Source organism: Corvus moneduloides, chromosome 6 (genome assembly GCF_009650955.1).
Source record: "Corvus moneduloides isolate bCorMon1 chromosome 6, bCorMon1.pri, whole genome shotgun sequence".
In the NCBI taxonomy this organism is placed as follows: domain Eukaryota; kingdom Metazoa; phylum Chordata; class Aves; order Passeriformes; family Corvidae; genus Corvus; species Corvus moneduloides.
In genome coordinates, this window is record NC_045481.1 from 32,422,826 (window position 1) to 32,446,015 (window position 23,190).

At 38.3% G+C, this 23,190-nt stretch overlaps 1 protein-coding gene across 2 annotated transcripts; it reads right to left on the minus strand.

The window, feature by feature from the left end:
- Window positions 1-3,301: 3,301 nt before the first annotated feature.
- KATNBL1 (katanin regulatory subunit B1 like 1) lies at window positions 3,302-22,835 on the minus strand. 2 transcript variants are annotated; one of them, XM_032111450.1, is made up of 10 exons: window positions 22,721-22,835; window positions 14,469-14,596; window positions 13,654-13,694; window positions 13,012-13,291; window positions 11,481-11,599; window positions 11,237-11,287; window positions 11,062-11,151; window positions 10,430-10,519; window positions 9,905-9,998; window positions 3,302-8,416 (listed from the first exon to the last, which is right to left on the minus strand). In XM_032111450.1, the coding sequence occupies exons 2-10, from the start codon at window positions 14,580-14,582 to the stop codon at window positions 8,384-8,386; spliced, it is 912 nt and encodes a 303-aa protein (XP_031967341.1). In that variant the 5' UTR covers window positions 14,583-14,596; window positions 22,721-22,835; the 3' UTR covers window positions 3,302-8,383. The 2 variants fall into 2 exon arrangements, with proteins under 2 accessions (XP_031967341.1, XP_031967342.1); XM_032111451.1 differs by lacking the exon at window positions 22,721-22,835 and adding an exon at window positions 22,361-22,530.
- Between the last annotated feature and the right edge of the window lie 355 nt (window positions 22,836-23,190).

Below are 23,190 nucleotides of genomic sequence, written 5' to 3' on the forward strand. Positions count from 1 at the left end.
ACTGCTCTATAACGTAGGAAAAATACCATAAGTTGAGTAAATATCACAAAGGAACCACAGACAAATCAATTTTGTCAGGAAAAAAGTATTAATGAGGATACTAAGATGTGTAGATTAATGATTTCTCAATACAGAAGCCTATTACAATCAAGATTTAGATTTGGTGAGCTTACAAAGGAAGAGAGGTCTTACAGTTCCTTACACATAAGCAGAATCTTTGACATCAGAACTGTTTCAACCAAACTAAACTTAAAGGAATCACTAGAGGCTAAATGCTCATTTTCCAGAGCTCAGAGAGAACTATCAAATAAAAAAGCAGCATCAGAAGCATGTATGCCAAATCCTGCAAACAGAAATGCTGAAATATGCCTCGCTAGTCCCTAAGGTAAAAGCTGAAGTTAGCAAGCTGCCAGTTGTGAAGAAAAGCTCCAAGGGCGTTCTCCTCTTATTTACAGCCCTTCAGAGTAAGGTGGCTGAGGTCACGAACCAAATGTTCACTTAGAAAGTAAACTAAATCACAGTGCACTAACCCTAAAAAAACCCCAAACAATTTGTAATGTCAGACTCCCCGCTCAGAAACGAATTCTTATGTCTCCTTTTTAATGAAAAATGGAGAGCAGCATTTGTTGTCATTTGGCTACAGCACTACTTTATGCTAGAGACAAGTGAATTCTAGTTTTTTCGGTTTGGGTTGAGTTTTGAATTGCTGTTTGTGGTTTGGTGGTTTTTCTTGGGTCCCCCCCCACTTTCTGGTTTTCAGCTTTAGTAGCAACCTTCTCTGTTCATCTGGAAAGCAACTAATCTGCTTTTTGAATCACGAATTGTGAGGTGGAAAGAACCCCTTTAGAGATGTTAAGGGACATGCCACCAATAGAAACATAAATGTATTGGAATGAGGAGGAAAGGGCAAAAAGGATACTATACTTCTGCACAGAAATGAGTGCAAACATGCTTACACAGCATTTTGTGAACATAACACATCCTCACTCTACCCAACATCCTGATTATTTTGTGTGGCCAGAAAACCATGAAAGACAAACTTGTAAAACTGAAAATTCAAATTGCTACCAACAAATTTAAAGAACTGTACTTAGAGGAGGAGGCAAGATGGGTGAATAGGAAAAAAACACCAGCCCAAACCAACAAACCACTCACCACTAAGCAGCAGGATTTCTCCCTAACTAGTCACCAGCCAACCATTTGTAAAGGTTCGGAACTGTAGGCATTTTTAATTAATACCCAGTAGAATATTGGTAGGGCATTCATGTTTAAAAAACATTTACACACACAAACCCTCTTAATACAACAGCTTAATCTTAAATACCATGGTGGCCTCCACAGTTGCCCTGTGTAGGGCACACAAGCCTCTGAGTTTTCACAGTTCAATGGCACAAAGTTGTTTTGTAGTGAGAACCTGGAAGACCTGAGGGACAAGACATCACTTGGGAAACAAGGTGTGCCAAATATGAAGGCATTTTATGCTCACTTGGATAAGTGACAAGGATGTGGAGCTGGAAATTCAGCCAAGCAGATGTGCCCCAACACGTCAAAGGGGTGGAAAAGCAGCAACTGTCAAGAAAGATGACTGCTCTGTGAGCATCAGGTCTCCAGCCTTCCTTTGTGAAGTGCCTCTCTGCTGTGGAGAAGGCACACGGGACTGGAAACACTATTATCATATCCCAATCTCCCAACAATCACAGGCACCCTTTTCAGGTAATGTGAATTTTTGTACTGTACCTTAAATACTCCTCCCCCAGTTTTATGCAATTCCCTACATTTACATCCAGGACAGCACACATTGGCCACAGTCCTGATCATAATGTGCCTGTGTTCAAGCCCTCAACCCCCTTTAGTGATTATTGATGCCACCACTCAGAGGGCAGTATTTTTAGAGGTACCTCTTGCAGCACTACGCCATCATCCAATTAACAGATTTAGAAAACTCCCTCTCTGCTCTCTTTATCCAAAAACACCTCAATTGTAACATCTTAAAAAAAAAAAAAGGCAAAAGGCTCTAAGAAAATTTATGTGAAAAGACAGTTGCTCTGGTGGGCAGGGTTCACTTCACAACCAGCTACTCTGCTTATTCTTATGCTAATGCTGGCTGTTGGCACAGAATCACTCCAGAATTAACACTCCCATCGATCACCACTCATTTTGGCTGATTAAAAAGTCAAGCTTTTTAGACTTACCAAAACACAAGTTTGAGAACAAAACTTGGCAGCTATTTCTTTAGTCTTGCTTTGTTTTACTGCTTCACTAGTAATTACCTAAACCTTACAATGTTGAAAATCAAGTTTTATCACTATGCGTACAATGATAGTTAATTGTATTTTTATAATTTACTGTTTCCTGCAGCTGGAACATGAGGTGGCAGTCATCCAAAAATTAACTAATGCAGCAAGGTTGGGTTTTTTTTCCCCTATTCAGTCAGAAACTTATTTTAATAACTAAAATTTTAAGTAAACATACATAAATGCATATGCCTTTAAGCTTCAAGACAAAGTACAATTAGTAGACATAAAAAGTATTAAGAGATTTCTGCTCTCCAAACTAAACATACAACAAATAGTTCTTTTCTGAATTCATTGTAGCAATTCTGTCAGAATAGAAAGAGCAGTTTTGGTTTCTTACAGCCAAGAGCTGTTAAGACTTCAACTCCCCAATAATTCATCATTCCACTTTTATCTAGACTGAGTAGATAATAGGACAGCTGATTCACACGAGAAAAGACAATTCAATAGTAATGAAATGTGCACAGTCCTAACAGCTGCCTGTATTTGTGCAATTTCCCCATTTGGAACCAAACACGTTTCTTGTATGTGGCAACCCTTCTCTGAAAGTCTATAAAAATTACTTAACTCTTGCAGAAAAGAAGTTTGTCTCATGCAGAAGAGAAGTAATGAAAGCCTGTTATCACAAAAGACAAAAAGACCAGCTATTTTTCTGAAGGTGGAATACCTACTCCACTAAGTCTTTAAATCCATAGTATATCTGAAATGAGTAGAAGTGGCAACTGCAAGATCTAAACATAATTTGGGCTTTTTGAAAGTGAAGTTCAATAGACTAAATTCAATTTGATAGAGACATCATAAACTACAAAAGCTATTTTAAACTGTCTACAAGTCACTTTAAAGTATGATACTAGGGTGCGTACGTATTTCAACATTTACACCTGAAAGAGCAGATAGTTTTGGAATGTAACTTTATCTTGGTATTTAGATTTGGTTTAATTGTTTCACAATACATACAGTGCTTATGTAAAAAAGAAAGTATCAAGAATACGATTACAGTAACAGTAAAGTCCACTAGTTCTGTTTATTTCAAGCCTATACATACAGAAAACAGCCTCCTTCCCAAATCCACAGAAAACTATTATTCACAGAATTGTATTAAAAGAAGTCAGAAGCATATTTGTAAAAGGATTTTATCAACTTTTGGCATCTATCACTTTCCAAAGGGGATTCGAATGGTTCTAAGCACTTAAATGAAAGAATAAGGGAAAAATAAAAAGGCGGAAAAGATAAAAGCAGCATCCTTGTGTTTTGTTATAGCGAAGAACAGATGTTTGACACCCCAACACTTAGTTGCTCATCTACACTACAGCGCTCAAAGTAATGACTGCCTGAATTGAAGCAGCGATCCGTATGAATCAGGAACACTGTGGAATACATTCAAGCTGAAAGTAGATCTCATTTTACAGCAATGTGATCAGCAGCCACAATCTACACAAAGAGATATACTACAAAACTACAGTCAGAGCAGAAACAAAAAGAGTCTAGGTCTGCAATAGTTGTGAATATTTCCATTTTATCCCTTTAAGGGACAATGCTACACCTCATGCCTCCCTTATGGCAGGTTAGTATGAGAGTCCAGCTTAGTACTCAATGCAGAAAACAAGAACAGAAACAAATACTGCAGCTCTGGTTATTTAGAACGAAAGCATTTTATTTTTTTCCAACCAAGTTCAAAGTCAAACTTAGAGCTGTTAGTGCACACTTCAATTCATAGATATTAACAAAATTTGCGGGAAAAGTTTTAAAGATGGAAATTTTTCACAACTGCTTCAAATTGAATCACGTTAAATAGCTAGCCCTGTGTTTTGTCTAGAATTCTCATCTTCCCCCTCTCACTTCTAACAAGACAATCTCTTAGTATATTTAAAGTAGATGAGCAATAAATAACATCATTAAGTGCTAAAGAATATATGCAGAAAGGGGGAGAAAAATAGTTCAATTTAGTCTCATTCTGAGACATAAAACAAGCCATTTAACTCATGGAATAAACATAAATTGTTTAAAGAAGGTTAACAAAAGCACTAATAACACAAGCATGCTCAATCTATTTTCTCTGTGAATCTTTATCTGGAGCCTACAATGACTACTGTGTGTAGGATGGTAGACTGAAGGCAAAAATTAGACTACACTGTCTGGCTTTTACCAAGGCTATTAAAAGCTGAATTTTTTTTCCTTCCCTAATACAGCACAGCTCAATATAAAGTTAATCTCAAAAGAATCAACTGCTTTCATAAACTTTAGCATTTGCATTGTGCAAAGCTGGAATAACTTCACACCAGTACCATAATTTGCATGGTTTTGTATTCTGAAATAGTTAACTATGAACCACCAGTCTCACTTTGCACCAGAGAACTAGGCACAAAAAATAGCTGCAAATCTCCACACTAAGACATCCAGTCTTCTGTAGAACTGGAAGATCTGGCAAGATGAACTGGTAAAAGCAACCACTTGCTAGTCTGAAATGTAAGCTTCACATATACTTTCAAGTTTCCACTCACAAGAATGTCCACTCTTTCAAGAAAAAAATCACAACACATTAACACTGGAGCATCCATCTTCAAAACCTTTATCTCTTTAATGCAAAATGCATAAAGACCTCCAACTCCAAACTTGCCTACTTCATGTACCAGAAAATGAAAATACAGCCTGCTTTCAGATACGTTCGGTATAATGCAGTGGGGCTGATGTCACTCAGCCTAGGGCATGCATACTTTGTCCTTTCCTACTCTCCCATCCCTCCTGCACCTCAAGTGTTAAAACTGCAGCCTCTGATTAAGCAGCCTACAGGAGGGAAGAAATCATTTTATTTATATCTCACTGCAGACAACAGTAAGCTCCTGGAAGGCTAAAGCTAATTTTTTTAATACCAGCAACAATCTGCAAGCACTATTAGGTAGTCTGGAACTGCAGCACCTGTGTGATACAAGAGTAGAGGACTCTTTCCTGAGAAATAGGCATAGCTCCTTCAAAACAGAGAGCAACATAATCATTAAGACATGCTAACTTCTTCATACCCAGCTACTTAATGGGACAGCTTTTTTCATCTCCACTTCAGCAAGCTATCAGCAATACCTCAGCTGGGCCGCTTAACATTTACAAAATATTGGACTTTTTTGTTCAGCCCTGCAGAAAGAGACAGTTTGCCAGAAGGATTCCTTAATTTCAGTTTAGGGGATGGGCAAATCTTGGGTCACACTTAAAAGAAGTACTCCCTCAGCAAAACAGCCTCAAGTACTTTCAGAGAACACTGAGGCAAAAGACATACTGTTTTTCAAAGACATCAGTTTCACATCAAGTGGTATAACATGAAGAACAGCTTTGTGGAGGCATCCTTCATCCTCAAGTACATATGTGCTTCTGCATCACAAGAACATACAGGAAAAGGATTAATTCTGCCTGGATCTTTTGATACATCCTAGAAAAAGCATTTTTAGAAAGTATCACAAAGATTAGCATTTATGCACGTTGATAGCTCATAAACTTATTCTTAGATTCACCGAGACAACTATATGAATTTAGTGGAGTTACACAGCTGCTAAGACATTTAACTCATGTCAACTTTGACCAGATATTATACATGTACATTCTGTAACAGCAAAACTGATTCCTAGCCATTTGAGAACTAAAGAGAATACAAGAAGCTGAACGTGAATATTAGTGTGAATAGTTTAAATGAATTATGAACATGATGGAAAAAATAATTTGATAATACAGACACCTGAATCCTGTTCTTACAGTCTAGTAGCTGCCTGAAAACAGTAAAAAATTCATTTAAAGTAAGGCACAGATACTAATGACAATGTTTAATACTGTATTATTGATGCTGTCAAAATACAACTTTCGGCAGTTAAAAAGAATGCATTTCTTTATTAGATAGTCCTCAGTAATGATCCTCAAGTCAATCTTACCTCGCCTCTAAAACAAAAGCACTTAAAAGAAGCTAGGATTTGGTACCTCTATGGCCACATACAGAATTTATTATAAGCCCCATGTATCTAACTCTATATTCAAGCTGGATTTTTAAATACTAGAGTATCCCTTTAATTAATTACAACTACGCTTTCTTCTCTAATCAGAAATAAATGGCCATTATTTTGTCTATTAAAAAAAAAAAAAAATTGATTTTCCATAAACAGTATTCTCCTTGAGGAATAATCTAAGAGTTTCAGCAATTATTACCCAAATGATGAAACTAGACTTTGATACTTTTACATTTAAGTGCTCAACAGAACAGTAAAGTAATACAAGAATGTTGTTATACTATAATTCCTTTAAATTTTTAATTGATAGTAAGAACATTTGAAAAGTCCTATCTCAAAACTTTTTGAGCATGAAATATCTCTACTGATACACAACAATTCTAGCAAAAATATTGGCTATGTGCATGTCTCCAGATTGTCCCACAACGTTCTCAGTTTTGGGATGTCACAGAAACTCTTTGTTACTGACTGCCCTAGGAAACGCAAAACCTTTGGTGGTTTACAGAACAGTCAAATAACCAAAAGCACCAAGTTCTGATGACAGATTTCTAGTTGGCCTTCATAAGTCAGCAACAATGATACATAAACTAAATACAAAATGAAGCAACAGGAGGCCTAAAGTTATTGACCACTAGAGGAGTTTAAAATTCATTTATTTAATCTGTAAAGAAAAAACTACTTGGGGCTATCAAAAGACTCATCTCCTGCATGTCAATAAAAGTGCACATGCTTAATGCTAGGTATGAAAACAACCTCTGTAAGTACTTATTTTTAAGAAAGTAGTCTATTTGGTCATACATGCTGTGCATGTATACTTTTAAGTGAAGAGCTGGCACTTCACAAGTTTTAATTGAAAAAGCATGCTTCCTAATCACAAAGTTAAAGAAGGAAACAGCAAGCCTAAAATTAAGACTCCCTCAGAGCTATTAAGATATAGCTTTTAAATTTAAATAGAACAGCATATCAATATGACAGTAGAACAGTTTATAGCTGTATTCTCAATGCTATTTGTTGGTATGAATTTGCCATCACTGATCAGGCTCAAACTTGATCAATTTTGCAAAAGCTCTTTGTCAGTTTCTTAAAGGAGGTAGTATAAAAAGGGTGTTATTTGAATAACATGGCCTCACCTGGCTGTAAACATTTCAAACAATAGACATAAATATCTATGATAAAAAGTATTGTGGAAGAGATTATTCTAGAAATTGGTGGTTTTGAACTTGAAAAGAATAAACAGTAGATACATTTAATATATTTACTTATTTGCATGTAGTTTGAATGATACAGAACAAGATTACTGTGTTAGAAATCCACATACAATATAAAAACATTTGTTAGACATAAATTCACCATTCTGCTGACATTTGCAGTAACTGTTCATCCAAGCTTAACTTCAGGTATTTATAATATTTTTCATACATGAATCTTTGTATATGTGCAATTAACTACACAATGTGAAACCCTGATTTTTGTAGTTTTTCATCACAATCTGAACATAATAGCTATTTGCATCTTAACACATTGGCTTTTCGAAACACTAGTAATTAAGGCATCTTTGCTGTATAGATTCTCAATAGTGCAAACAAAAACTGTCTTTAATAATTTGATTAAAACATAGAAGTAAATGAATATCCCAAAGTTGTTTGTATTTTTTTAATGTAATTGGAAGATAGTTGTGCATTTTGTAGTTCTCTTGTGAAAGGGACATATAAAAGCTCTTAATGCTGATTGTTTTTGTTGGTTCCTTATAACTGGTTCTGCTGTCTTGTCTTCATGACAATATAATTCATCTTCTTTTATGCGATGATGCTGCAAAATACAGTGGCATTTAAAGGAATACCTAGTAACTGAGCGAATCCCAAATGCAGCAAAGGCATAGAGTTTTCATAGTGCACTTTCACCTCACTGAAGTAAAAGTTGCTCCTACTAGACATTTTCCACTTCAATGTGAAGTAGATTTGTTAGGGTTTTGTTAGTGGTTTCATTAAACAGCTTGACAGTTCAGTTCTCTTCTGCCAGTATTTCTCAAAAGGCTTTCAGTACACATTTCAGGGATACTTCAGGGGATTGTTTCACCACATAAGCACACATAGCTTCCCCATCATGTCAGTGTAGCTGCAATAAATAAGCATTTACATCCTAGAAGGAAAAAAAGAAGAAAGTGTTTGTCACATTCCTTATAGCTCTAACATCAACTCCATGTCTGAAGCAGGGTAACCAATAAGGACCATAACACAAGAATAATTGTATTTGCCCAAATTTCAGAACAAGTTATCTTCACAATTACTTTCAATTAATGCTTTCAATGACATTTCTTTATGTACTAAAAAGCCTGCAAGAAGAGTAGGGTTAGTTTTCAAAGCCATCAATTTAGTTTGTTATTGCTCTGCTCCCTGCATGAACAGGAAAGATCATCATCATAATATGATCACGTAGTTAAAACATATTCCTTCAGCCAAACCCTCCAACATTCTTGTACTACTTTTGCTCCTCTTGCTCAGGTGACCTTGTTCACAATCTATCCTGATATACATTAAGAAGCCAGCAAATGAACATAAAGGGAACCTGAACCCTAGGGAAACAAACTGACACCACCTATAGCTGCTATGCTGATCTAGCAAAAGAACTAGGCAGTCTACATTACATACTCTCATGGCTCTACCAAGTTGGGAGTTAGAACTCAGTTCTTCTGCATCTCTGCTGACTGAAACTCTGGAAGACATTTGTAATTATCCTTGTAGGGACATCAAAATTGAAGTTGCAGGTGCACAGCAGTCCCAGAAAAAAAGGAAATAACTTGTTTGATACATCAATGCAATCAGTTCTTTAGGCATAGAATTATAGATTCCACAAAATTCCTTATCATGTAATTAAAAGATGCAATTTTGAAGTTCTTTTCAAGTTCACTCAAATCCTGCACACAACCAAGTGTCTGCTGTAATTCCCTTCTCACTACCTTCGTCAGGACCCTCCACCTGGAGGGGTTTCTTACCTAGTGTAACTTTTAGCCATGTTTATAGAAATGAGCATGAACAGCAAAACATGCATCTACCAGACACCCTTATTATGCTACTGATACCTACTGAGAAATGTAAGCAGGGATTCATCTCAGACAGGCTCCTGCTCTCCACAAACTCATCATTTTCTAAGCATTAGGCCAGCAATAAGCTTTAGAATTTAGTATGTTGTCACTTGCCCCAGTCACCTTATGTGCAAATGCCAATGACATTCCTGGGCTAAGACTCTCCATTCTGCATTACACTTACAACAATGGGTACAACAGATCTAAGAGAAAACATCTGTCCCTTTCACAGTCTACCTAATCAACTGAGCCCTTTTTAACATCAATTTTAAGGCTCATTACTATTAGCTACTTTGTTATTAAGGAGATGCTTCCTCTGTAAAGTAAGAAAAAAAGATTAAAAAATTATTACCATTCTAAATCACACAACTATCATAGGGAATCAACTCCAGATTTCTGTAAAAACCATGCAATACACTTGTGCATTAGCAGAAACTAAAGTAAAAGTGTTTCTGTCCAACCACAGTTTAGCATACGTAAAACAAGAGGAATACTGCAGGTGATACAACCACATTTATTACTGAATACAACCAGAACTGGATTACCTTAGCTATATTACCAGTATATCCTGGAACCAGAGTAAGATGATTCTCCTGCTCCCACAAAACACTTAGTTGTTGTTTTAAAATACTAATATTTCTGAAAGAGAATGAACATCACTTTATAACATACATAAGTACATTTCAGTAGTCTCTTTTACTAAAAAGAATTATTAGTACTGCATATAGACTCAGCCTATACAACAGATATTGCCATAAGATCTCAAAAATTTTCATTTAACTTCTACAGCATTTGTATAATCCCTGATATGACTATGTCCTACATGTATTACAGCAGCAGCAAAAAAAAAAAAGAAAAAAAACCCCAGTTACTTGACTACCCTTAAAGTAAGCTTCCAAACACCACCTACCTGTGTCTTAAGAACAACAGAACTACTTTTAAGCTTTAACTTTAAAATTGTAACTTCACCTTTTGTAGGCAAGTTATGCTCTTACTTATCAAAATTGAAACAGATTGAGATGAACTAGGCTACAGGAACATATTTAAGTATTTCCCAACACTATACTCACCCATCTTCTGCCTTTTCTGTATGTGCAGATAGCTCTGACCACCATCTTTTAATGACAGCCTGAAGCCAGTTTAAACCAACTATCACATATCTGTAACAACACATTTTACACATTATGCATTTCCTCCTCCCTGTACATTATCCACAGGCCAGATAAAGTGTTGAGATAAATTGGTAAGCAATTTAGAAAGCAACACATTTTCTATTCTGGAAGAACAAAAACCTAGGCAAATTGGTAAGTTTAAATACTTGCTACCTTTGCAATTTCTAAGTGGTAACTGAAGTTCTTGTTGAAAAAGTAGAAGAAAACTCTGCCTTGATTTCATGTTATAAAGCATACTAAAACCTCAGTGCTATTCTTTTTTACTGTTTAGGATAAATAAATCACCATAAGGGCAAACCCAGTCCTCTCCCCTAACATTGCATACAACAATCTCTGCACCCCTGCTTTGTCAAAGGATAAAGGTTCAGAGGAAAGCTTCTATTCCAGAGCTTTCTCATTTCCTGAGAAAGGCAGAGTTGGGAGAAGGGGCAGAGGGAACAAGAGTCAGAGGACTAAAAACCATTAATTTCCAGGGCTCTGCATAGCCAGGAAGTAATAGTGTTTTAAAAACATCCCAAGCTGATACTTACTCTTCGTATTTGCTTTTAAGCAGAGATTTCACTAAAGGCAAAAGATCTACACAGCAGCCAACTGAAACATATGGTTTTTCTTCCTGTAAACTTAAAAAACAAGATGTTTCAGAAGTGCTTGAACTTCTGTGTGGTTATAAGCAGATTCTAATCCCCCTCTTTTTTTTGTTTGTACCTGTTTGTAAGCACAGGAAGGCAGTCTACTACTACTCCAAGATCCTGTATCCTAGAAACATTAAGAATAAAATCAGAAGTGTTACTAGTAGATCCTACTACTAGTAGTAGTAGTTGAAGTATATGCTTCCACTATGATTTAAAAAGCGTAACAAAGTCACAACATTTACAGAACTGCTAGAAATACTGTGGCATATTTGGGATTGCTATCATTTTAAGGATATAAAAGAAGAGACTTATTTTACCTCACTAAGTAGGCTACCAGTTCACTTATGCTTCTCCTTCTCCAAAAGGTTAAAGCTACATTCAGTCTCAGGTTCCTGCTGAAAAGAACTTGAGCCATAGTTTCATGGTCCTGAGAAACCTGCATGTTTTTAGAAATATAAAAGAAGTTGCCACAAGTTAGGTAGCCAGCAATAAAACAATAAGCTACTCTAATATAATAATCTGGTATAAGATAATAGACTTTTCTACCTGTATGTTGATGAGTCTGTTTTAGAAATCTATCTAACGATAGCCTTAAAATCATAAATTTCCCTTAGAAGGAGCACAAAAAGATTAGACCTACTTTACACAAAAGCTACAAGAATAAGGTTTGTACCTATTTACCACCTAAGAGAGGTATCTAATAATCAAAATGAGCATTCATGAGCATCAGCCTATAATTCTCACCAACTCTGAGAACATTTTACTTAGATGATTATTAATTTTGACACAATTTAGACACAAGTAATTACATGTATTATTCCAAACTCTGACAGATAAGGTTCATTTCTGAAAAAGCTTGCTCTCTGAATGAAGTTCAGGCATTTTAATTAATTAGACCTTGGATTGGAATGAACACTGCAGAGCCACACACACCTCTCAAACCAGTTAAATAGTAATCTGTGGCCAGAGGCCAGTGATCTGGTCCTTAGCTTCTCAGAAAATGAATCTTCCCTGTCTTCATTTCTTTACCCTTCTTTCTGCAACCTCTTTAGTGTAGCTATTCTGCTCTTTTCTTGAATCCATCAAATTAAACAGTGCAGAAGTGCTGCAGACTTGTGCCTTCAGCCCACTGGGCTCTCAGGGCTGTCTCCTCACGGCAGCCCACATGTACTGTGGCAAGACAGCATGGTGACAGTCTCTGATCTTACCTTCCCTGCGATGCCTCACTTTAAACACATGCAAGCCTCGATGAATAATAAAAATCTATTGTGACAGAAATGCAAGCTTCAACATTAAGAGCCTTAAATGGCCTTCACTGTCACAAAATCCATTTCATTTAAATATCTGACCTTTTATCCAGTTTCAGAAGCCCTACAAGCATCCACTAAGTTTCCTCAACCAATCCTAACAAGAAATAAAGTCTTACACAAACACTTAGTTTTGCACACAAAGTTGATACTGCTATTGAAAATTGTCCTAACCTACCTCACCAGTTTATCCCCACTGATACACTAACATTTTTACACTTCTATGAACACACATATGGACACATGTCCTGCTGGTTCATGAAACCTAAGCAGGTCAAAACAACGTTCTCCTTTGGTGCTGGTACAACTTTAATCCAGTCAGGTCAGGCAGATCCGAGCTTCTGACCTGACACAAAGATGGAGAAAAGTGGCAGGACTATTACTGTTGACAACAGTATCACCACAAACTGACAGAGACAGTAAATCACAATACCTGGTATTTAAAGAATTGAAGGAAATTAATCTAAAGAAAGCAAGCTTTCACAGCTAAGTACTAGGAACACTTCTTTTTTAAACTGAAGTTTCTTCAAACTCTACCCACCTCCGAAAAAAATGCGCTGTATTTGGATGAGGGGCCTTCTGTTTGAGATGAGCCAGAATCACTAGAATTCAGCAAGTGTGTACGACTGTTGTGAAGTTTTGCTGGCAGATTCCCTGCACAAGCCAGTTCATTTTCTTTATTTGCCATGTCACGGCCCCTAGATTTAGGGCACAGTTTCTTTCTGTAACAAGGCTTTGGAGTATAACAATGAACTTTCCTTTTACAATATACCACTTTGAAAAGAGAGAGGGGACTGGTCACCGTTTTTCCAACCGTTACTCTGCAATAATAAAGCACTATTTTAGTGAAGGTTGCTCCAAACCAAATCAATCGCATTACTACGTTTATTTATATACATATAATTATGAATTCAGCAGTCAGCTTTTGGGTTATTGAAAACATTTTTCCCCCAATATATGCCTTAATGACACTTGGTTTATCAGAAGTTATGCCACCAATACTCTGTTTTTATTAATGCAGAGACTCATAATTATGAAAGAGAACACAAGAACCAAGAATTGTCATTAAAATCAAGACTTATCATCCGTTTGTGTCTGCTTTGGTGTTGTAATCAATTTCAACTGTTTCTTCCTACCTCTGTCACACTTTAAACTCAAATATTACACAGCACAGCCCTCCTACCTGTTTGTGTATGAAGCCAGCTGTTTTGGAGATTTCTTACCCTGGGAGAAAAGAAACAGAGAAGAAAAAAGCTGTTTTATTAGAAAGGGTCAAACACTCCCATCTATACTACTTAGCATTAATGGTAACATTTACATTGTGCACATCAGCAAGGCAATGTTATGATCTTTTTTGTTAAAACTGACTCATAAAATCATGTGAATTTTAATAATTTCAATAAACAAACAGAGGATATTGGCATCTTCGCCACTTACTGAAGAAGTCTTACAGTAAGTTTGCCTCTGTAGTGCTTTTTCTGTACTCCACTGTCTTACTCTTTAGCCAGTAACACAGGTAAGAGGTTATAAAAACTGCTTCTGAGTAGCAAGAATCCAGTGAAAATCATGTTACCAATGTGGTAGAAGAAGCTGTATGACTACACAACAGATCCATTTCAATGAATGTTTCACCTACACCTCTCACTTGTGCCATGTAGCTCTCTTGGCAAGAAAGAACTTTTTCACGATAGAATTCCCACACTGAAACATTCTCGGCAAGATTGCAGAAAAGCAGGCATGAGTAAGACTGCACCAGTACCTACTGCTCACATGGACGATACAATGCACTGATCCGTGCAGCTGCTGCCTGCATCTATTATAACACATAGTTTTCATAATATAATTGCTGTTCAAGTTCTATTGCACATCTAAACATCAAATGCTTACTAGTGCTGTGCTTCTAGTTTTAGACCGCTCAGAACTATGAACTTGATAAATGTTTACTTCAGTTTTGTCAAGGGACATTAAAAAACCCACCAAACAACACAAACAGCTTACCTCCTTCATGATCTTTTTAGTGGAAGAAGAGATTCTTTTTCTGGGGAGATCAATGGGATGACCTTCAATATGCAATACTTTCTGGTTTTTAACATTGTGAGCTTCAGATGCCATAATCTCTCAAATCCCTGTTCTCAAGGGAAAGATATTTAGTTGTACTTTCTAAAACATTCCATCAACTTTCTTCAAATGCAGCTAGCAACACCAGTTAAAAGAATTCAATTATTTGCAAGATCTTCCATCTTATAAATAACCCAAGACATCATCCTTTAGTGAATGTTAGCTGAAGGCCTTATCATTATTAACATGTTGATGAGGATTTCAAAATCCCTATTTAGCTTTCAAAAAAAAGGAAAGAAAACCAAAATTACTCCAAGAAAGAGAGGAAGAGATTTTGTTTTCAGACCAGCTTGCTACACCTGCACTGAGGGGTGCCATACAAACAAGAATTCAAGTAAAGAAGAGGGCAATTTATGAGACTCTTTCCTCATGCTATGAATTTCATCTGCTGCCTAGAGAAAAATGATTGGTTCCACAACTGGTTCCAAGGGCAAAAGGCAGCTAACAAACTGATTCCTGTTTTTGAGGAAGAAGGCAAACTTCATCAAAATAACAAGAGTTAAAAAAAAAAAATGGAGTGAAATATATTCCCCTTTGTTTACTGGCCAATGCACACTCCACCCCATTTTTGTTAAAACAGAACTTCAGCTATTTTTAATACTAAACCCCACAACTTTATTCTATGTCTGAAGTCCCTTGTCTTGAAGTATGCAAATATTTCTACAAGCATCAACACCAAGATTGAGACAGTTGTACATATGATTTTGCATGTTTTCTAACTCATCAGAAGATCCACTGCTTGAGACTAGCTTCAACAACTACATCATCCTAGAGGCACTATTCTTTAAGTGTTTTAGCAAGACATCCTATGCTACTTTTAAAAGACAACCACTTGCTCTGATATTACTGGTTTTTCCCCTAAAAGGTGAAACTCTGGTCCCAACATGAGTGCTCCAATCTCTTCTGTCCATCTTCAGCAGCAGTCCTACCCCATTTACTCTGTGTAGCAGATTTATCTCCCATTAAGAACTTCAGCATTTAAAAGACTAAGACACTGAGCACTGAATAAGCCAGATGGGAAACAGCTTATTAGCCATGAAGATCCATGCAGCAGCTAAAGGCCATCAAATAAAACAAGCAGGTGGCAGTCTCAAAACAAGATAGATGCTGTATTCTAAACATCAGGCACATTAAAATCCACATTGTAGGGTACAGTGGAAAAAAAAATTTCTTCAAATGTTTCAATTTTCTTTAGAACTGGGATCAGTACTAAAGAACTTCACTTGAGATATCTCTCTCAAAAAATGGAATATTTACCGACAGAATCCCTTACCTTTAAAGATGGGAACACGAAGCCCTCAGACTACAGCAAGAATTGCAAATAGCAGCATTATTTAGGGCAAGATCTTTAACAGCTGGTGGTCAATATTTTTCCAGATATAAGTTGGGCTTAAGACTGGCTCATTAACTTAATTTTTCCACACTATGGGATGGTGACAGAAGAGTTAACGCTTTGTCAGCTCTCCACACTTCCTAGTTCTTCCACACAGGCTTGTAAATAAACTTTTCCCTGAAGTTTAGAAAAAACCTCACAAAACCAAACACCTTTTCCTCTGCTTATCAGGCTGGTTAAAACCATTATTTGGACTTAAAATGGGCTGTATAAGGCATATGCTGAACAACTGGACTTCAGAAGAAGAACCCAACCCAATAACCCTAAAATCCAAATGAATCCATCCTTTTATTCAGGCCAGAGATGAAGAGGACTTGGAAAAGTCTTGATTTTTTCTTTTCTTCTATCCACTGTTTGAGAATAATACCAAGAGGAAAGCAATAAACTCTAAAATAACAGGGGGGACAACCTCTACCCACCAGAGCTAAACCCCACAGTCATCTCATCAGATGCTAAAAAAATTCCTAATCTCTGTTCCTGAAGAATAATTTTTGTGATTACTCCCATAACATACTACCAGCTTACAATTCTTCATGCCTAACAGTGACTGCTCCTTATTTTTCCTTGTTTAATAAATGATCTCTATCTATCCTCATCTTTCACACTAAGCAGTACAAAAGAATCTGATCACCAAAATAAATGACAGCATTATATAACTAGAATGCTTTTTGCTTAAAAGAAGTGTAAAATATCAGAAGGCTAGAAAGCAATGTCCTACCAAGGAAATTCAATTAGCATATCAGTTTTTAATATTGGGCTCTAAAGAGCCTAAGGTAACATCTCAAAATACCTGAACTGGAGCTACCTGAAAGCTGGAGAGAGATGACCCTGGAAGAAAGGAAGTTCCTTAAAAAGGTTGCAAGTGTCTAGGAGAAAAATTAAGAGAATTTTACACTCTGACAAATCTGACATAAGAATATATTGTCCCCCAGCCTCCCAGTTGAAACAGAATGAGACAACAGAACTATCAATTCTTTCCTTAAAGACTGGTAAAAGAAATTTAAAAGGTCAAAAGATGATCAGATATAAAGGGCCAGAGAATGAAGCGAAGTCATACATAAGGATTTTACTGTCCAACAGTTTAGAGAGGTTTCCATAGTTTCCTGTTGAGGGTCTCAAATTATGCAGAAGTATCAGTGAACATTTAAACAGTAATGAAATAGCTGTGTTTTTAGCCAAGGTGCAGAACCTCTCCCTTGGACCTGACAAAATATACGTGGAAAACACGGTCAGTATTTAAAGACAGCCTCAAGGAAGATCCAGACTCACATCTCTGTTACGCTAATTAGTAAACAATGTAACCAAGAATAGACTTAGTGGACACAAACAAATAATATAATGGGAAAGATTCAGCCTGGCTGTCACTACAGCAACACAGGCTAGAGAAGAGAAGGCTCAGGGGTGACCTCACCGTGGCCTTCCAGTACCTGAAGGGGCTACAAGAGAGCTGGAGAGGGACTTTTTACCAGAGCATTTGTGATAGGCCAAAGGGTAACTTTCAGACTGAAAGAGGGTAGATTTAGATTGGATATTAGCATGAAATTCTTTACTGTGAGGGTGGTAAGGCACTGGAACACATTTCCTAGAGAACTGGTTGATGCCCTGTCCCTGGAAGTGTTCAAGGCCAGGTTAGATGGGGATTTGAGCAGTCTGGTCTAGTGGAAGGTGTCCCTTCCTTCCCACGGTGGGAAATTGGAACTAGAAGACCTTTAGGGTCCATTATGACCCAAACTATTCCATGACTCTATGAAGTCCTGCTCTGCAAAATTATTGGAATTTATTAAGAGTATGGGGTAGTACAACATGGATAAAGGGCAACTGATAGATTCTGAGTTTCCAAGTCCTGCACTTAAATCTTGAGTAAACTAGGAAACCAAGTGAAAAAAGGGAAAGATTTTGCATGTACAAGTATCTAAGGAACAGCCATAAACTGTCTAAGCAGTTTCCACACTGCAGAAAATCACCTCCAGATCCCTGGGGAAAACCTGCATTGGTTTATGCTGTTCAATACGTTCACAAATTACCTCACAAAAGGGGATGAAGACTGTTGACAATACGAAGCCATACCAGACTGTGAAGATGAGGGCTAACTGAAGAACTGGAGGAGGACTGTGAGGTACAATAAGCAGAAGCAATGATTATAGATTAGTATAAAGCAAAGCCTATGTATCTGCAGGTATGAGAAAATTCTGGGTTCCTATTGGAATCACAGTCTCTGAGCTAGTAACTGCCACCCACAAAAATATCTGGATATAGGACAGTTTACTTTAGATCATCTGGACTGCTCAGTGCTCCATATGAATCAATAAATAGAAAAATAAACAGAACACTATTGTGACAGTGTACAGAACTAATTTGTACCTGTATTTCAAATACTGAGTGCAGGGTTAGTTAACTTTCTTTAAAAAAACCAAACCAACCCTAAAAAGTCAAAAAAACTTCTGATAAAGTAAAAAAGAGCTCAGACAAAGGCAAGTTAAAAATACATGGAATACCTTTCATATAACCAACAGCTGAGTAGATCAGCCTTTTCAGTCTGGAGAGGTGGCTACTTATAGCTGGCAGGGGAAATACAAAGGCCTACAAAATGAATGGCTTGGAGAAGGTGCACAGAGATCGTGCTCTCTCTCGCCCAATATAAAAATAAAGGGTCAAAAGACAATAGATGAAGATCAGATCAAAACTAACAAGGGTAAGCTGCGGGCAAATATAATCAACCTGAACTTGCCATAGGATGTTGTGGACCCAAATGTTTTATATGGGTTCTAGGACAGACTGTGCAAATACATTAAAAAAAAAATAGACTGGAAGGGATTAAACTCAGATACACAACCCACGTAGTCCAGACAGAGCAGAACACAAGCAGAAGAATCTGGTACACACAAACCTAACAGTTCAATAGTAAACTTAGCATCTCAAGAAACCAGCTTCAAAAGGCTTAGTAACACCCAAGAAAATGCTGGCTGGCCAGCAATTAAAAAGATGAATGCTACAGGATGTAAGGCACTTTACAGGGCTCTTCACAACTTTGATTTCCTATTTAAAATTGGGTATCATCTAGGGATAGCTAATTAGACACTACAGCCCCTTGTAATTTTGGGATATATACAGACGGTTTTTAAACTGGCATTAGACACTAACTCATCCAGAGTCAAACAATCTATACCTCAATGTCTTTAATTTCTGACTTTTCCCATGTGATGAGCACAGCTAGTTGTATTTGATCAGGACAATCTGCTATACCATCTCTTTGAGGCCAATGCATCTCGCTTGCTTAGCAAAGTTTTTTAAAATAAACTAAGGATAGAATGCATGTCCCTTCAGCTCTGCCTTGGTCCATCATACAATCCTAAACTGTTTTACAACTGTAACAAGGTAGACTGCAAATCTGAAGAGAGATGTATGATTTCATTAGGATGATAGAATCAAATTCCGCCAACTTCCCCTATCCTGTGGGTGATTTCTCAAAGCAGACAATCTTCCCTTCTGCTTCTTTTATTCTCTTCAATCTTGGGTAAGCAGAAGGACTAAACTAACAGCAGCCATATATCCTGAGAAGAAGCTGGTTTGTCCCCACAGTCAAAAGACAGTACCTGCGCAAAGTTTTCTTGATGGTTCTACTGGTATTTTCTATCTCTGATCTCTCCCAGATGCAATAAAACTCTTCAGGTCATACCAGAATTAGGCAAAGGAAGTCAGCACTAACAGGCTTTCAAGTGCATATCTATCACAGGCAAGTATTAACAACTCTGCCACTCCCTCCCATCGTCCTGTGTTCTGGGCACGGCCCCCAGAGAGGGACAAACTCTTCTTGGCACATTATGTAATCTACACATGTATTAACATAATATTATTTTCTTACAGAACACAGGCTGGACTACTTTGTACAGCAGCAAGGAAAACATAAAATAGTTAGATATCTTAAGTCATCAGCAATACTTTTTAAAAGACACATTATTCTATCCTGTGCCTTGTCCAAATTCTAATAGCTACCTTTTCCTGTAGCATTCCATGTGCACTAACCATTGCAAATGTTCCTGTGATTCTCACCCATCCCACGGTAACCAAATGCAAGTTCAAGGATGACAATATTAAACTTAGATGAAAGAGCTAATTGATCATTACTCCCAAGGAGGGGAGCTCATGCTTTGAAAGCATTCCAAATAGGTATGCATCAGGGAATCAGCAATGGTCAACTAATTTCACTGGCCATTATCAGATCTACAGTGGTCACAAGAAACTTCCAAGAATGGTTATGTCAAATTTACTTCCAAAAGGGTGATTTGCTTACAAAAATAAACTAGCACTGTCTTCTGATGTAGAAGTGATTTTGTAAGCTTGACATAACTTCTTTTCATTTTAGTTCTGATAAATGTTACAAAATCCATCTGTCTTTGTTTTAGAAGGCTTCCACATCCTTTGAATAGGAAACAGGGGTTTTTTCCCAAATTCCTTTTTTAGCAATTAATGTACTGACAGTTCACCAGCTGTTAAATACTGAATTTTCTTGAAAAAAGGAAGTGGAGTTCAAGATTCTAAGGAGTATGTTAATGCAAAATTTTTCTGTAACATTATAGTGTCTTATATGCTAGCAGAACACAGTTTTTTAATGTGCTATACCTGTCAGGCCATTTTTTCCAGTTTAAAGTTTTATTATGCTGATAAAAACAACAGAAATGTCACTAAATTTGCAGTAAATACGAAGACAATTTGAACAACTACCTATAGTAGATTAGCTTGTACCTAAGATTTAAGCTCATTTTCTTCTTACATATAGAATTTGTATGTGGCCCACTATCAGTCACAATGAACCTCCAAAAATTACAAGTGACACTTCATTCAAGTTTCGTGAGGATGAACCCACATGAGCATTAGCTCTCCTTGTGGAAATAACCCAGGAGTCTAATAACTAAACCCTATTCACATTTTCTACAAAAAAGAAGTCAAAAACTCAAGTCTTCTGCATCTGGAGGTACCATTATACAAAAATGTTAAGCTGCCATGAAGTAACAGCTTCTGAAGTCATCTTTCACTAATGATGAAGTGTCTAAAGATACTTCTACCTGTTGACTTTCACTTATGAACACTCTGGGGATAGTAAGTTTGGACTGAGAGTAAGTTTATAACTGAGAGGTGTTATAAAGCAAATAAACTCCCACACCACCAAAGTGCCCACATTAATATTATACACAACTCTTTAAGAAACTACTCATGAAATTAAATACAGCAATTTCTTTTACCATTTATGGCTCAACCCAAAGAGTTTAAAAAAACTGCAACAAGAATTTTGAATTCAAATCCAGAGACAGACATACTGGTAAACTCCTCAAGCTCCAAACTTAGTGGAGGCTAAGGAAGTACTCACTACTTAGCTGAACAGTCTCTGATTACATTTCACACAGCTTTCACATGGTTTTTTTATGCTACCCTCAAATACACTCCTATTATTGATTTTAGTCTGTTTATAGTATTTAAAAAAACCTTCCTTATTTATAGTCAAGCTTCTTACCCTGGGACCAACATACACTTAATTCTTTTTAAGAAAATAACTAATTTAAATTATTACTAAATAATATAAATTAAATATATAGTAGACATTATATATAACACTATAATTAAATATAATGAAAATAAATTTAAAAGAGAAGTTTCAAAAGTAAGTGAATATATATACACACAGCTATAAGAATACATGCGTATCAAAATACTCACATATGCTTTCTAATATACATATAAAAATACCTTAAAAATATTATTTTTAATATATTATGATTAAATCCTGAGTTATAAAGTTTAGGAATTCAAAAGTTCAATGAAATAACATTAGAGAAATTTAAATCAAAATTACATGGACTGTTAATACAAAATTAAAGTGACATTTTTAGACAAGAACATATCCTTTCCAATCAGCAAGGCCAAAGAGGCACAAACCTACCTTCTGTTATGCTTTAATTCTACTAAACATGGGCAACTATATTTTTTAATTATTTTCCTGATTATAGTCAGAGAATGAGAGGAAGAAAAAACCAGGGGAACAGGGAAAGCAAAAATGACGTTCCAAGAAGAGATGGACGAAAACTGCTTTTAAGTAAGCGGACTTAACCTTCCTCCAAAGCAGAGCGTATTACAAAAACAGAAACAAAAGATTTCCAAGATCACCACCTAATCGCTCTCCTTAAAAAGGATCTCCCTATTCAGAACGTCTTTATTTTAAACCTGCATGCCAAATCATCCAGCACGGAAAAAATAATTTGAAAGCTTTTGAACAAAGTAATTAATGCAGGATCTGATCTTCAAGCACTTAGGTTTTTTCCCCCCCCTTCCTTCCCCCTGGAATCTGTCACACCCAAGAAATTAAATCCGTCAGCAGGCCTCACACCCAGCTTGTTGTCCTTCCTTTCGGCAGCACCAGAGCCTTCCCTGCTCTCCTGGCATATATCTGCCATTGCACACGCTTGCTTCGAGCTGAGCCTGATGGCACCATTTTAGAAAGGGACCGAAGTGCCAGAACTCGCTCTCTGGAGACGGCAGGCACTGCACACAGCCGTGCCGGGGGGCCGGGCAAGGCGGCCGGGGAGCGGGACGGAGCGATCCGCGTCCCCGCACCGCCCGCGGCCCCCGCCCCCGCCCCGCACGCCCGGCGCGACGCCTCGGAGCCGCGCCCGGTCCCGGCGGCGCAGAGCGCGGCCCCGCTGCGTTCCCCCCGGCCGGCGGCCCCGGGCACTCCCGCCCCACTCACCCGCTGCTCATGTTCGGGGCCGGGCCGAGGCGGGCGGAGCGGCGAGAGCGCTACTGCCGAGGCCCGGCGCCCGGAGCCTGCGCCATTCAAACGCCGCCGCGGTGCATGCCGGGCCGCGCGCGCCGCACCACGCCCCGCTGCACGCGCCGCGCGGCATAGCGGCGCCCTCTGCCGGCCACCGTCTCTCGCCCCGCCCCGCCCCGCCCCGCCCCGCCTCGCCCCGCCCCGCCCCGCCTCGCCCCGCCCCCCTCGCCCCGCCCCGCCCCGCCTCGCCCCGCCCCGCCCCGCCTCGCCCCGCCCCGCCTCGCCCCGCCCCGCCCCGCCCCGCCTCGCCCCGCCCCGCCCCGCCTCGCCCCGCCCCGCCCCGCCTCGCCCCGCCCCGCCCCGCCCCGCCCCGCCCCGCCCCGCCTCGCCCCGCCCCGCCCCGCCCCGCCCCGCCCCGCCCCGCCCCGCCCCGCCCCGCCCCGCCC